This window comes from Haliaeetus albicilla, chromosome Z, assembly GCF_947461875.1.
Source record: "Haliaeetus albicilla chromosome Z, bHalAlb1.1, whole genome shotgun sequence".
In the NCBI taxonomy this organism is placed as follows: domain Eukaryota; kingdom Metazoa; phylum Chordata; class Aves; order Accipitriformes; family Accipitridae; genus Haliaeetus; species Haliaeetus albicilla.
In genome coordinates this window covers 52,309,796-52,325,518 of record NC_091516.1, presented here as the reverse complement: position 1 = coordinate 52,325,518, position 15,723 = coordinate 52,309,796, and the positions used below count along the sequence as shown (strand labels likewise).

At 43.1% G+C, this 15,723-nt stretch overlaps 1 protein-coding gene across 2 annotated transcripts in view; it reads right to left on the bottom strand.

Moving 5' to 3' along the window:
* SNX24 (sorting nexin 24) overlaps window positions 1-15,111 on the bottom strand; it is a 95,555-nt gene extending 80,444 nt beyond the window's left edge. The window contains exon 1 of one of the 2 annotated variants that reach the window (XM_069776785.1): window positions 14,933-15,111. In XM_069776785.1, coding sequence (XP_069632886.1) covers window positions 14,933-14,992 — 60 coding nt within the window. In that variant the 5' untranslated portion in view covers window positions 14,993-15,111. The remainder of the gene's footprint in view (window positions 1-14,932) is intronic. The other variant, XM_069776784.1, reaches the window with a different exon arrangement.
* Window positions 15,112-15,723: the final 612 nt, after the last annotated feature.

Here is a 15,723-nt window from a genome sequence, read left to right as displayed (position 1 = left end):
ATAAATTCCTCAGAGATATCATAAATATTAATAAGAACTTATTTTAAAAGTCAGTTAAATATTAAGGCATGCACATGTATGTTATACTAATGCACTACAATTGAATAAAAATCTGCTTTTCCCACAGGATTCACTAATTTTTTTTTTTTTTTTTGGCTCTCCAGAGAAATCCTTGTTAACCCAAACTAACATGTTCAAAATAACAAGACTCAATGATCTGGCAGATTTTAAGAACAGATTACTGACATGGTTTTGAATGGTTCTTAGATGAAATCACTAACATTAACACCTTCACATTAATCGATTAGTGTCAGCAGAATTCTGGAGAGCTATGCTGCAGGCTCCAACACCAAAGTAGTAATCAATTAAGGAAGTCAGCTGAAAAAAATGATGCAAAGATCAGAGCTGTCAATGGCAAAATAATCTCATCTCAGTGGTGTCAAAGGAAGAGTAAAAAAATGCCACATACTTCACAATGCAAGAAAACTATTCCAAACAAAGATTCAGTAATCCAGTAATTGTCAAATAACTATTGCAATTAAAATCTATGAAGAAATTCTTCAGGAATCTATATTCTAGACCATATTTATGTAATTTCATATAAGATACATTTCAGTATAAATTACACAAATTTGGGGTTTTTTTTACAGTATTAAAGAACATACTTGCTAAAAAATCCAGTGATTTTACTTAGAGAATGCTAAACCCCAAACAATTAATACAGAGTTAAACACAAAGAAAAAAATATATACAGTTTAGTCCCTGGAAATTAATTAACATTTTTACACATCTTACACACTTTTCTTTTTGAATAGAGAGAAACAAAGCCACTGATTTTTGGCTATATGTTCCATCCGTAAACAACTCTTAAGCACAAATAACACTGCTTTGTTGAGTTGCTAAGTTCTTGAACCTGCTGAGTTAGCAAGGATGTCCACAGCAGGGTGTTGAGAAGGGGAGCGTTAAAATTCCACTCAAAATAGGGTTCTCATTTCTCCATACTCTTTGTTTGGCTATCGCCATCATGAGGGCCTCTACCATGCTACATACCATAGAAAGCTACCTGACACAATCTGTAGTGCATTCTTTACCTTCTACAAGCAAACCATCAGAATCTATTAAAATTACTTTACGCCGATAGCACTAGAGACATGACAAATCACAGGCCAAGAGTCAGATACCAAAGAATGTGTCTCAGGGCGTTGGGGCCAGGCCCATTTGCAAGCAAATGGTATTGTGTGAAGCTGGCATGCTCAGTGCATGACAAACTGATGCAATTTCAGTACTGTCGGAGAAGCTGGGTGAGATTTCTCTGATGCTGGCTACGGTTAGTGTACAGAATTGTGCAGAGTTCCCAGATTTGAATCACTTGGGGCCTGAGAGGGCTTCACTTGACAAGCCACAAATAATTACACTACACTCTTTCTATTGTACTCTATTACTTTGCCTCTTATCTCTAGGCTTTGAGCACTCATGAACAAGCAAGGTCGCTTCTATTTTGACCATGATGCAACAAAACATTGTTCTTTTGTGATATGATAAATAAAACACAGCCCTGCAGACTAAACATTTTTATCAGGTCCATTTTCCACTTTTATAAGCAACAACTTTGGGAGCTTGTTAGAAGAGTAGAGGTTGGAAATAACCATGCAGGCAAGTTCATGAGCTTTTCACTTAGGAGTGTGATACAGCTATCTCGTTACTGTAAAAACTCATTTGAGAAATGGGGCATTAAGTTCTTAGCCTGTAACAGATAACAGTTATATCTGTGATTACTTTAAGCAGGTTTTACCCCCTTTCAAATCAGCAATTTTTGACAATTTAGTTGGTGAGTAGCAAAAAATAGTTTTGAATGTGCAGCGTGTTGCCAGTTCTTTCCCAAACACCAAATACACTTAAAAACTAAAGTAACTGCATTTTCTGTTCACAAAATGTATTATTTAAACACCTATGCAGTTAGGAAAGTTTTGCATTTGTGGTATTATCCTGGCCACTGAATTTGAAAAGAGTAATGACATTCATAACATTCACACTTCAAAAAAAAACCACAAACAAAACAAAGGCAAAAGAAAAAGCAGTGGCTTTCGTGGTTTACAGAACTAACTTCTGGTCATATTTTCTTAGTTTACAGAACAATTCCCTCTTTCTCCCATGGTCTAGGCAAAAATGAGGCTTTTAATTTAGAATTCCATATTACACATCAGATGGTACTAGTTTTTTTCAGCCTCAAACCTATGTTTAGAGGTCTTCCAAAGCTGCAATTAGACACAAACCATCTAGTAGTAAAGGAAAAATTCAAATACGAACACTAAATGCATGTAGAGAAAAAATGATTCTACTTTGTACCTTAAAACTGTTTCTGATTCCCATTAACGTATTCTCCTTATGTTTATTTTCCAGATAAATATATAGTAGTAAGCAGGCACCAAAAGGTAAAGAGAGAATGTTAAAGGACTTCTTAACTGCAAGTGCTGAACTTACAGCATAGTCTCCTACTTCATCTCTAATTCAGGCCAACATAAGGATGGTCTTATTTGAGAGGAGACAATTACTATCCTCAATAACACTCCTAACAAGTTCTTACCAAGCTGTTTTAAAATTCATCTAAAAATATTGTTTCCCTCTTCCCAACTGGCACTAGGAATTTATCGCAAAACCTGGAAGTCTGAAATCATAACATTTCTGCCAAGGGAAGGTAAAACCAAAACTGCCAAAGGAACAAATTTTGATATAGAGGAGAGATATGGAAAGAAAAAAAAAGCATACTCAGCCGTACTTCAGAATCTACTTGAGCTTTGTAAACTCTGTGTCAAACAGGAACTTTTAAAACATGAAATAGTGCAAAGATTGTGGTCCTACCAATCACACATCCACATCCACATTCTGAGCACTCAGCAAAAGGAAAGGCCTCTGACATTTTCTATTCAGTACCAAAAATAGATGTTTTCAGTATTCACTGACTTTTTATGCTCCCTCACCGCAACATAAAAATTGAAGCTAGGTCTTTGGCTTTTAGAGTGAGAATGGATCTTTAATTAAAACCTAGCTTTTGAATGTTCTCTAACTTGCTTTTAAGAATGGAGTGTTTCGGAGTTTCATGTAGCATATGTCATTGTGGGACATAATTTTTCTTAGAATTCGGAAGAAATCAGAAAAACAATAGGCTAATATATTTTCTGATTCTTTACTGGCATAGGACTCAACTCCAAATTTGGGTTTTTCTTTTTTTCCTGAATATTAATTTCTTCACATCTTCCGAGCAAAATAAATATTTTTATAACATTCCCTGACATTACTATAAATCTATTAGTCCATTAATTTATGGTTAAACTGAAGACACATTTCTCATGTTTCCACATCTCAAAAGAACAAGAAAGTTAGATTGTAATTACCATCACAGCTTGACTGCAAGGAAGATGCATGACCAGGGAGTCCTATTCCTGGAAAGGGCTTGATTACTAAGTAAAGAGCATGGAAGGGAATCTACATGCAATGAAACAGAGTCCTGTGCAAGACCAAAAGTAAAGGCAGTTAGCCGAAGTACATATGGTCACTTTTCATAAAAGCAGTTCATTGTAATCAATACAAACTTGCTGCTGAACAATTGATTGTTTCACCACATCATCAAGATTCTTTGTTTGTCCTTATGTAAAAGATGATAGTAGAAGCTTTAGATTTCATTATTTTCCAATTTGGAGATACTGCAGCACATGAGTACCTTCTGCCATGGTATAAAAAGGGAAACCATTTTTAAAAAGTGAATCAATTACACGAGACACAAGGAATATAAAAAATAAAATAATGAAGATTGGCAATTCTTATCTCACAGTTTTCAAGGTAGACTAGCGGGAGAAAAGATTTTCACAGAAGTTTTATACCATTTTCACTATATTAAAGAATTAAAGTCAAACAAGAGTAATACCATTTTGGATAGACATTACTTTTCACAGCATCTCATCAGGCAAACAACTATCACGAATTGTAGGCAATCCCTTTCAAGACCGATTTTTGAAACTTTGTGTACCATGTACACAATTCAACAACTGTCACCTAGAGGCCCTGGTCTTAACTAGGACCCACAAACACTGTGACATACAAATAAATAATATACAAAATGGAAGATGCAGTGGAGGTTTGGCTGTCATTTCTTATAAATTACTTAGTCTAGCTACACTGGTGGCAGCTTCAACATCCAAAGGCATCTTCTTGGATTTCCTATTTATACATTTTTAGAACTGAAGGTTGTTTTGAACAGGAGGTGGAGCTCTCACTACACCAGCAGAGGAGCAATGAGCGGAAACATTTTCTTTAGAACTTGTAGAGATAGTGCTCCTTTCTCATGGTATGCTCTTTCTGTCCCGTCTTACTTCAATGCCTAAAAGTATCCAAGCATTACTGTTGTGTCCAAATATTTATTTTAAAAAAACCCAACAACCACACAATGTTCATTGGTTTATGAAATGTGAAATGTTTATAACATGATATATAGGTTGAAATAATTTAAAAAAAAAAAAAAAAAAAAAAAGGCTGCTCCCAGAAAGAGACTACCTGTGTTCTAGCCCCAATATCTTTATCATCAGGACATCTATGAATAAATAGTTTGTCAACATACTACACACACTTCTCCTTTCATTTCCCATTAAAAATACAATGCCACTTTCAAAGGTAATGATGACACTTAATGCTTCATCACCAAAATCCCCTTCCAGAATTCTCTACAAAATGCTATTTTAGCCTTCCCCAAGCCACAGAAAGTTCAGACTTCTAGAAAACTGAAAATGAAAAGCTGATAAAAGTGCTCATGTAACTCTTGTAAACAGGAGAAATAATGGTTGCTTACAATGACAGCAATCAAAATGCAGTAGCTGGAAAGCCTCCATTAGCACACTTCCATGGTGCATACCTATGTAAGTACTTCCACTGTACCCAGATGTAGCACTGAAATTCTACCACCAAGCGCCGTGCCATGCAAGCCCGTCTTCTCAATGTTCTCCTCACTGCCAGGGTGCCAGAAAGACCTTTCTCCACCTTGGCAGAGCTAGCTACGGACAGACTAAACTTTGTCCTCAGTGGCCTATTGAGTAAGAAACACAATTAGGTCACTAAGCTGCAGTACAAAGTCCCATCAAATTTCTTTCCTATTTCTTGTGAATTCAAAGATAATCATTACAAGAACCACTAAGATTTACATATATTCAGCCACCATAGAAGCAATCCTTTAAATTCCTCCATATAAAAAATTCACAAAGGAACTTAAGAGAGACAGCTAAGGCTAAGAATGTATTCATGTAAATTAGCAGCACAGACAACATTCTTCACGAAGACTGCAAAAATTAAAATCTGTAAGTGGGTGGATATCTGGTGGTATTTTCCAATGGATAATTTTGAATTGTAATGGTCTGAAGAATTGTCATTTAAATTTTTCAGTTATTCTAAAAATAAATACCTAATATTAAAAAGACAGCTTTCTAAAGCTGCTCCTGCAGTACTAACTTAGTTAATTTAATAACCTAGTCACTGCTGTAGATGAAAAACATACCTTCAACTTCTTCAGGCCTCACCAGCCACCTAACATAAAAATGGTATCATATACTGAAATTCCAAGATATCTTCATAAATGCCATGACAATGATGACTAATTATCAATCAAACCTGGAATGAATTACATCAGGAATTAAAATGTGCATTACAGTACGAGGTATGTGCATTACTGTCAATGTATTTATTACATCTTCCCTCATGTTGCATTTTAAAGCCTGGCGTATTCTCACTCCTGGGAAGTAAAGAATGCACGTATGCTTAACACCATCTCTGTTGACAAGATTTTACAAGTATCACAACTTGATGCTATACAGACAGAAAACACCAGCAGGAGCAGTTAAGCATGAATCCTCTGATGAAATAACTCCATTGGTAGCATTATAGTATTAACAAAGTTTTGCCACTATGTATTGGGTTTGTGTGGTGGGGTTTTGGTAGCGGGGGAGGGGCTGCAGGGGCAGCTCCTGTGAGAAGCTGCTAGAAGCTTCCCTGGCTCCAAGTCGGACCTGCCTCGGGCCAAGGCTGAGCCCATCAGCCACGGTGGCAGTGCCTCTGGGAGAACAGATTTAAGAAGGGGAACGTGCAGTGAGTAGGGAGAGTGGGATGTGAGAGAAGCCCCTCTCCAGATACCGAGGTCACTGAGGAAGGCGGGGGAAGAGGTGCGCCGGAGGAGGGGATGCCCCTGCAGCCCGTGGTGAGACGTCAGGCTGTCCCCTCGCCAGCCCATGGAGGGGAGCGGGGGACCAGATGCTCACCTGCAGCCAGAGCAGGCAGATGCCCCCAAAGGTGGCGTGACTCCATGGCAAAGCCCGTGCTGGAGCAGTCTGTGCCTGAAGGACTGCAGCCCATGGAAAGGAGTCATGTTGGAGCAGTTCGTAAAGGACTGCAGCCCGTGGGAAGGACTCACATTGGAGGAGTTCATGAAGGACTGTCTCCTGTGGGAGGGACCCCACAGTGGAGCAGGGGAAGAGTGAGGAGTCCTCCCCCTGAGGAGGAAGGAGCAGCAGAGACAATGTGTGATGAACTGACTCCAAACCCCATTCCCTGTCCCCCTGTGCTGCTGGGGAGAGGAGGTACAGAAAACTGGGAGTGGAGTTGAGCAAGGAAGGCAGGAGAGGTGGGGGGAAGGTGTTTCAAGATTTGGGGTTTACTTCTTATTATCCTTGGTTTGATTTGATTTGTAGTAAATTAAATTCATTTTGTTTCTTCCCCAAGTTGAGTCTGTCTTTTGCCCATGACCATAAGTGGTGAGTGTTCCCTCCCTGTCCTTGTCTCGACCCACGAACATTTCTTTATATTTTCTGCTCCTCATCCCACCAGGGCCAGGGTGGGGAAGAGTGAGCGAGTGGCCTCATGGTGCTTTGTTGCTGGCTGGGCTTAAACCACGACACACTACCACCTCTCAAAGATTCAATACAATTAAAATATAACTTTATTGTGATGCATGTTTGAATGCTCTGCTACCCCCTATCTTTCTGAAAACGTAACTTCCTCATCAAAACCATAAATCCGCAGATCTTGGGAGAGAATTGGGTAATGCATGTTTTGCAGTTACGGTTTACTGACAGAATGTGTCAACTTTTGGTCTTTCAGATGGTAAACTATACAGGCAATCACACTGCTGCTTCTTTATCCTACTGCTGATCCACCCTCAGGAATACAGCATAAGTGATTCCTTGCTCAGAGAAATCTTACATGGCCCTTTCCACTAGGATTTCATGACGCTGAATCAAGGGGGCTTTGAGCAATTGCACAACAATCAGAGATCACTGGAGCTATATGTCTCTGTCTAATCTGTCTACACCCCAAAGCAAATTAAACACACAAAAAAGGAAACAGCTTTAACTGATTGCTATGTATACATTCAGTCAGTTTTTCACTTTGGTTTTACCTTTTTCCAGTTTCTGCCTTAGCTGCCTTCATGTGCACTGCAAAATTCTCCATGTCTTACTTTATACTCTTCAAGTTCCTGTTGCGTACAAAGGGGTATCTTTAGCCTAAATTATCAGATCTATTTCTTCCACTAATACATGCTCCTTCACTGGAAATGAAAAAACAATGGTCGAAGTAGCACTTTTCTGACATTACAGAATCATTGGCATCTGTCAAATTATCTTTATCCTCTTTGTCTTCCCAAGTAGGAGAGAAAAGTAGCTGTATAGACCTACTCTGACTCCCTTGTAGAATAACCAGGACATTTAAAAATTCTCTATGAAGACACTAAGACAATAAAAAAGTCTAATTTATCTAACAGATTTAATATTTCTGTTTAATTTCCTTGAACTTGGAGTAACTGGTCTGTCACTGATTTCAACAGGACTTGTGACACAAGGTAACACATGGTGGGCTTGTACAAGACAGATGGGTAAGCAAGAAGTCTTCATACTGGCAGATTTCATATCCAAGGCACACAGAGCCTGTTCAGATGTTTTAAAACTACCAAGTTCACACAGTCCAGAGACTCAGTGAAAGGGTTAGAATAGTAATTCAAAGTGTTTTTTACATAAACTCATTCACATAATTACTCCCTTCATGCTTTACAACTACAATACTTATAAATATTCCCACTTTATCTTTCACATTTATCATTTGCTATTGTGGCTTACTCTCAGGCTTCACATGGAAAAACATCTAACCTTTTTCACTCTATGCACATTTACTTTAACAGTAAAAAATGCCGAAATACATAAGCTATACCAGACTTTAAGTCCTTCTAGCTTTGTACTTCCACAAACAAGAGTAAAACCTATTAAACTGCTTCTTCTACAGAGGTAAAGTCTATGGGCTTTCACAAAATCCACAGTACTTCAGGATCTTACATGTCATATCTTACTTCCACAACATTTGCAACTCCAGGAGAAATTTGGGGAGTAGTATTGCAAGCGTTAATTAAAAACGTAGTAAGCACATGTGTCAGTCAAGTATGCCCTCTGCTCTACAACACATTTAAATGTATGTCACCTTGACCTGCAATATACCACTGTAAAATTTTTTTGGTCAATATAAATCAAATGTACACTAATTTATTCAGTAAGTTTCCTAGCATCTGAATCAACATCAGAAATCTAACTAGTATTTATTATTCTGTTATTGACAAAAGGAGCATATTTAAATGATAACAAGAACACATGGGTGTCATTTCGAAGTTGAATTGTTCCCTAGGGACATCCTTAGTAAGCGTCTACATTTAAAGGTCATTCACTGCCAAATTATGAACAACTGTTGCATTTATTAGCACAGGCTCAATAGTTTCGAAGCTCATGTCATCAATTTAAACTGACAATGAAATCTAATTGTCCACAAGGAAAACAGACATTTTCCTTATTCTGTGTTTCATCACTTTATGTATACCTCAAACCAGAACTGGAAGTGCAAGTTTACTCTGTATTTTTTTTGCAGGGGCTGGTGCTAGTGGAAAAAAGGCTTTCAAGGTTTTATATCAGAGGAAGAGTGCTTTAGTAAAGCTGAGCTCCTGAAACAAGGACTGAGAGTGCTTCCCATTTACTTTGTTGACAGAGCCCTATCTCAAGTGTTGCATTATAGACTTTTCCCTCATTTTTCTTTCTAATCTTTTATTTCCCTACACCGATCTTTCACTGGTCTAGACCCCACCCTTTCTATTTCTTAATTTCTCTGTAGTTTTCCCTTTGAAGCTAGGGAGAAGTTTCCAGTTTCTGTGGCAAGTCACTTCCACCGTCTTCCCAGAATTGCATACTGCTTCTACAGCTAGCTTGTGGCTGATGGGTCTCTGTCCATTCCGCTTCCCAATGCTGCCTAGCCATACTAAGGAGAAAAAGAAAATCATCTGAAACAACAGGTTTGAGGGAAAGCAAGCTGAAAATCAACGAGCAAGTTGGTAATGAGCTTCCTTAAAGGAAAGGACAAACACTGCCTTTGTGACTTTCCTTTCCAGGCAGTGAGAATACATAGTGGCAGGCTGAATCCAAGAAGAACTGTATTCTGTTCTGCTAAAGAAGGGAACCAGAAACGTGGAGATATCAGGAAAGAGTGTTTTTTGGTAGCCATGGAGACCCACCATAGAGAGGAAGCGGTCCCCTTCCAGTCTCTCATTTCATGCAGGAGGTCACCACTACCACTGTTTCTAGCAAAGAAACTAGGACGACCATCACCACACTTCTCAAAAAACCCCCTTCTTCAGCACTGTTTCTCTCCAATGGCCCCTGACAGTCACAGTGCAGAAGATACTCTCTGTAACACTCTGGCAGGTTACTGGGCTGGTGGGCAGCCAGCATGTGAACAATCTTCTACCTGCCCCAAGCTCCATCATCCTCTTCTGCAACTAATCAAATAATCTCTGATAGTTCCTTGTTTCAGCTACTCAAAACATTTTAATTCTAAGCAAGTTAGCACTTATGGGAAAGAGAACAGTAAAAGATCAACTGTGTAAAGCAGTACTCCTGTGTTGTGGCTTAACCCCAGCCAACAACTAAGCACCACGCAGCTGCTCTCTCACTTCCCCCACCACCCGGTGGGATGGGGGAGAGAATCAGGAAAAAAAAAAAAGCTAAAACTCATGGGTTGAGGTAAGAACAGTTTAATATAAGAGAAAGGAAGAAAATAATAAAGGTAATAATAACAATAATAAAATGACAATAATAATAACAAAATAATTGGACTATACAAAACAAGTGATGCACACCAGAATTGCTCACCACTTGCTGACCGATGCCCAGTTAGTTCCTGAGCAGTGATCGCCCCAGGCAAACTCCCCCCAGTTTATATACTAGACAGGATGTCACATGGTATGGAATACCCCTTTGGCCAGTCTGGGTCAGCTGCCCTGGCTGTGTCCCCTCCCAACTTCTTGTGCCCCTTCAGCCTTCCTGCTGGCTGGGCATAAGAAGCTGAAAAATCCTTGACTTCATCTGAAGACTACATAGCAACAACTAAAAACATTATTCTCATACTAAATCCAAAACAAAACACTATACAAGCTACTAGAAAGAAAATTAACTCTATCCCAACTGAAACCAGGACACTGTGATCCTGATCACTGTGACCAGTTACAGAATGGTTTGGGTTGGAAAAGGACCTTTAAGGTTCATCTAGTCCAAGCCTCCCTGCAATGAGCAGGGACATCTTCAACCAGATCAGGTTGCTCAGAGCCCTGTCCAACCTGACCTTGAATGTTTCCAGGGACGGGACATCTACCAGTTTCCTGGGCAGCCTGTTCCAGGGTCTCACCACCCTCATCATAAAAAAATTCTTCCTTAGCTCCAATCTAAATCTCCCATCTTTTAGTTTAAAACCATTGCCACTTCTCCTGTCACTACAGGCTCTATTAAAAAGTCTCTCCCCAGGTTTCTTATAGGCCTCCTTTATGTATCGAAAGGCCACAATAATGTCTCCCTGGAGCCTTCTCTTGTCCAGGCTGAAAAACTCCAACTCTCTCAGCCTGTCTTCATAGGAGAGGTGCTCCAGCCCTCTCATAATTTTTGTGGCCCTCCTCTGGACCTGCTCCAGCAGGTCCATGTCTTTCTTCTACTGAGGTCCCCAGAGCAGGATTCATTACTCCCAAGTGGGGTCTCATGAGAGCAGAGTAGAGGGGAGAATCCCTCAACCTGCTGGCCACCCTTCTTTTGATGCAGCCCAGGATACGGTTGGCTTTCTGGGTTGCGAGCGCACATTGCTGGCTCATGTCCAGCTTTTCATCCACCAGTATCCCCAAGTCCTTCTCTGCAGGGCCGCTCTCAATCCCTTCATCCCCCCGCCTGTATTGATACAGGGGGTTGCCCTGACCCAGGTGCAGGACCTTGTGCTTGGCCTTGTTGAACTTCATGAAGTTCACATAGGCACACCTCTCAAGCCTGTCAAGGTCCCTCTGGATGGCATCCCATCCCTCCAGTGAATCAGCTGCACCACTCAGCTTGGTGTCATCTGCATACTTGCTGAGGGTGCACTTGATCCCACTGTCTGTGTCACTGACAAAGATGTTAAACAGTACTTGTCCCAATATGGACCTCTGAGGGACACTACTCATCACTGATCTCCATCTGGATGTTGAGCTGTTTACCACTACCCTCTGGATGTGACCATCCAACCAGTACCTCATCCACTGAACAGTCCATCCATCAAATCAATATCTCTCCAATTTAGAGAGAAGGATGTTGTGGGGGACCGCATCAAATGCCTTAGAGAAGTCCAGACAGATGACATCTGTGGCTCTTCCATTGTCCCCTGATGTAGTCACTCCATCACAGAAGGTCACTAGGTTGGTCAGGCAAGACTTGCCTTTGGTGAAGCCATGCTGCCTGTCTTGAATTACCTCCCTGTCCTCTGTGTGCCTTAGCACAGCTTCCAGGAGGATCTGTTCCATGATATTCCCAGGCACAGAGGGGAGGCTGACAGGTCAGTAGTTTCCATGGTCCTCCTTTCTACCCTTTTTAAAAATGCGTGCGATGTTTCCCTTTTTCCAGTCTCTGGGGACTTCACCTGACTGTCACAACTTTTCAAATATCATGGAGAGTGGCTTGGCAACTGCATCTGCCAATTCCCTCAGAACTCTGGGATGCATCTTGTTGGGTCCCATAGACTTATGTATGTTCAGGTTCCTCAGGTGGTCTCAAACCTGATCTTCTCTTACAGGGGGAGGGACTTTTCTCCCCTAGTCCCCATCTTGAAGTCCATCCACTCAAGAGGTGTGGGAAGAGAGGTTGCCAGTGAAGACTGAGGCAAAGAAATTTTTAAGTACCTCAGCCTTCTCCTCATCCATTGTTACCAGTTTGCCAGTCATGTTCATCAGGCAGGTACACTTTCTCTGACCTTTATCAGCATACTGTTTTAAATGTTAATACTATATGTAAGCCTCATGATGCAAAATACCTGAAATTGAATTATCTATATAATTTCATAGAAGAAAACTATACTTCACTGAGACACACTGCACTATTCCAGGATTGTACCCACCCCCTTTGGTTTGAAGGTTACATTTCGAAGAGATTCAATACTTCACAGTGTCACTTCCTCCACTTATCTCAACTTTTCTAATTCATCAGATTCAGGTAGCACAGAACTGGTGAAACATCTACTTAATCACAAAGTCTCCAAGACCCTGCAACCCCCATATTTTATAGTGGTATCTACCAAAACCACAGCTTCTGACTGTTAACCCTCACATAATGGGGTTCAAAAGAATGACAGCTGATGTGGTCTGGACACGGAAATATTCACAAGCTCCAACCGTCCATGTAAAATCACCTTTTTGTTCAATGCAAAATAATTCCTGTGTTACTGTTTCTTCTTAGGTAAATATCTCTGCCTACACAGTACCTTCCTAGCTAGTACAGAGCAATGGTAAGCTCTCATTAACCTCAGTTTTGCTGGAGGGAGGGCTTATAGTGTACTCATTTGCACTGACCATGAATTTTTATGCTTGGAACAATACTTATGCAAATTATTTGGCAATGTAACAAATTGACAATTACATTAGAAGAAGCCTTGCTCATGCATAGTCCATAAACTCTTTAAAACATAAAGGAAATACACCATGTTATCAGAACAGACTTCCATACCGTCTCCCACAAGCATGCCTAACCCAGAGGAACTTTAGCTATGGTTTCTAGCAGTTTCGTGGTCAGGGAAATCCCTGAAGTGATGCATCTGACAGCATAGAGCATGATACCTTTTGTACGGAATGTCGTATAGAACCCCCCTCATCTGATTGAAGAGGCAAAGTAGTCACGCAGGAACAACTACCATACTCTACTGAGGTACAGCAAGTTTCAGATACATGCGTTTGACTCATCACCAGTGACCAGAGAGGAACAGTGCTGTAATAACCAACAGGGTTGTAATAATCGAAAATTTTCACTTTCAAGATCATTTTCTTGAAAGACTTCTAGAAAGACGCAGTTTCATTTCTGGTTTCTTTGAAACTTATATAGCTTAACATTTATAAAATTTTAAAAAACAAATCCTCTAGATAGCAGGATTCACTGACAGAATTACCATTAAAGAAATAAAAAACACACTAAAAGCAAATACTAAAAATATATATTGCCATGAAAAATCCTATTAGTGTGATATGCACACCTTAGAAATCACTCTGCTACCTAACTAGCCTGCTCAACTGGGACATGCTGGGATCAGTATGTGCTATTGTAACCACACTCAATCGGAATGTTTTAAAGCCAGTTTCATTCCCCAAAACCACAAAGACATCTTGCAGGGGGCCACTTGCATTTAAGTTCAACTGAGGGGCAGAAACATTAATGCAGTTACACTCCCACAGTAGCACATCTAAAGTGGTTCACAAAGCTTCCAAATGCTTGCCAGTACTGAGGACCAAAGAATATACAGCATTAGCATCAGCACTTGCCTCATGCAACTATGCCTACAAGAATCAATGTTCTGGCCGTTCTACAGGATTAGATTTTTTTCCTGGTATTTCTTAACAGCTCAGAACTACTGAACATTCAGATTTAATAAAAGAAGCTAGCTTTGAATATCCACCTTCAGTCAAATGCCTTGGGCTTTAATCCAGAGCATCCCCTGTCTCCACCCAGCAACATGTGGAAAAGTGTTACAGCTCAACAGCTCCACTGGATGAGAAAACCACTGAGGTCAAAAAAGACCTCTGACAATTGTGTAGACTATCTCGTCTGCTCGAGCAGGGTCAGTTAGAGCAGGCTGCCCAGGACCATGTCCAGTCAGGTTTCGAGAACCTCCAAAGATGGAGGCTTTGCTGTCCTCTGGGCAACCCGTGCCAGTGCTTGACTACCTTCACGGTGACAAAAGAGTTCCGTCTTATGTTTAAATGGTATTCCTTGTATTTTGATGCGTGCCCATTGCCGCTTGTCCTGTCAAGCGGGCACCACCGCGAAGAGCCTGGCTCCCTCTTTCTCACTCGCTCCATTCAGATTATTGTACATAGTGATGAGATGCCCCTGAGCCTTCTCTTCTCCAGGCTAAACAGCCTCAGCTCTCTCAGCCCTTCCTCACGGAAGAGCTGCTCCGCTCCTTTCGTCATGCTTGGCCCTGCACTGGACTTGCTCCAACCTCTACGCGGGGGAGCCCAGACCTGGACCCAGCGCCCAAACGTGCCTCTCTCAGCAGGGCCGAGCGGCAAGGAAGCACTACCTCTCCCCACCCGCTGGCCACGCTGCATTAGCCGCTGTCGCAACCGCCACCGCTCCACGACACGAAGCTCGCGTGGGGCAGGAGACGCCCGGCGGGCCGAAGCAGACCACCCCTCCTGCGCAGAAGGGGGCAGGGCAGGGCAGGGCAGAGCAGGGCCGGGCGGCCCCGCCCCGCGGGCCCCTCAGGCCGGCACCTGCACGGCGGCCCGGCCCCCGCCGCGGACCCGCTCGCCACCGCCGCCACCACATCGCCCCCCCGAGGCGCGGGGGCCTCCCGCCCCGCCGCCCCTCACCGTGTAGCCCCGCTCCAGCTCGCTCTCCTCGTAGCGGAAGGAGGGGATGTACACCTCCATGGCGGGCCGGGCCGGGCCGGGGGCGCCGGCTCTCCCTCAGGGCCGCGGGCTCCCCGCCAGCGGCGCCGCCGCCGCCGCGGCCCTCGGCACGCAGCACGTAACGCCGCGCACGTGACGGCGACGGCGACGGCGGCGGGGGCGGGGCGCGGCGCGCGGCCCGGCCGCTGGGCTTCGGCCGCTGCGGCCCCTCCCCTGCCCCCCCCCCCCCCAGCCCGGGCGCGGGCGCGGGGCCGGCGGGTCCCGCCTCCCACCGGCCGGGAAGGGAAGGGCGGGGCGCGCCGGGGGTGGGAAGCCCGCCGGGAGGGGGGGCGAGGGAACCGTGCCGGCGGCGCGAAGGGCCGGGGCCGCCGCCACCGTCCCTGCCGTGCGGCCCCGCCGCCTTCCGCCGGGGAGAGCGGCTGCGCCCCCGTCACGGAGGGCTTGGCGGGCGGGCTGTGCGGCAGGGAGGGCGCAGGCGTTTTCAAAACCAGGGGGGGTGGGAGCAGCAGCGTTGCTCTGGAGCGGAGGGAAAAAAGAAACTCCCGCGGGGATGGATTTACCCAGCCCTAAGTGCAGACCGCGGCCCGAACCGCTTCCAGTGCCTGCTTGGCCCACAGACTCCCGTGCAAAGAGAGCACCGTTCACAGTGCCCGTTGGGAACCGAAACGTGAAATCGACGAGGGGGAAAAAAAAAAAAAAAAAATAAAAAATTCATCGCTGAGGAAAGCTGCCCGTACTGTGGTTATTCCCGA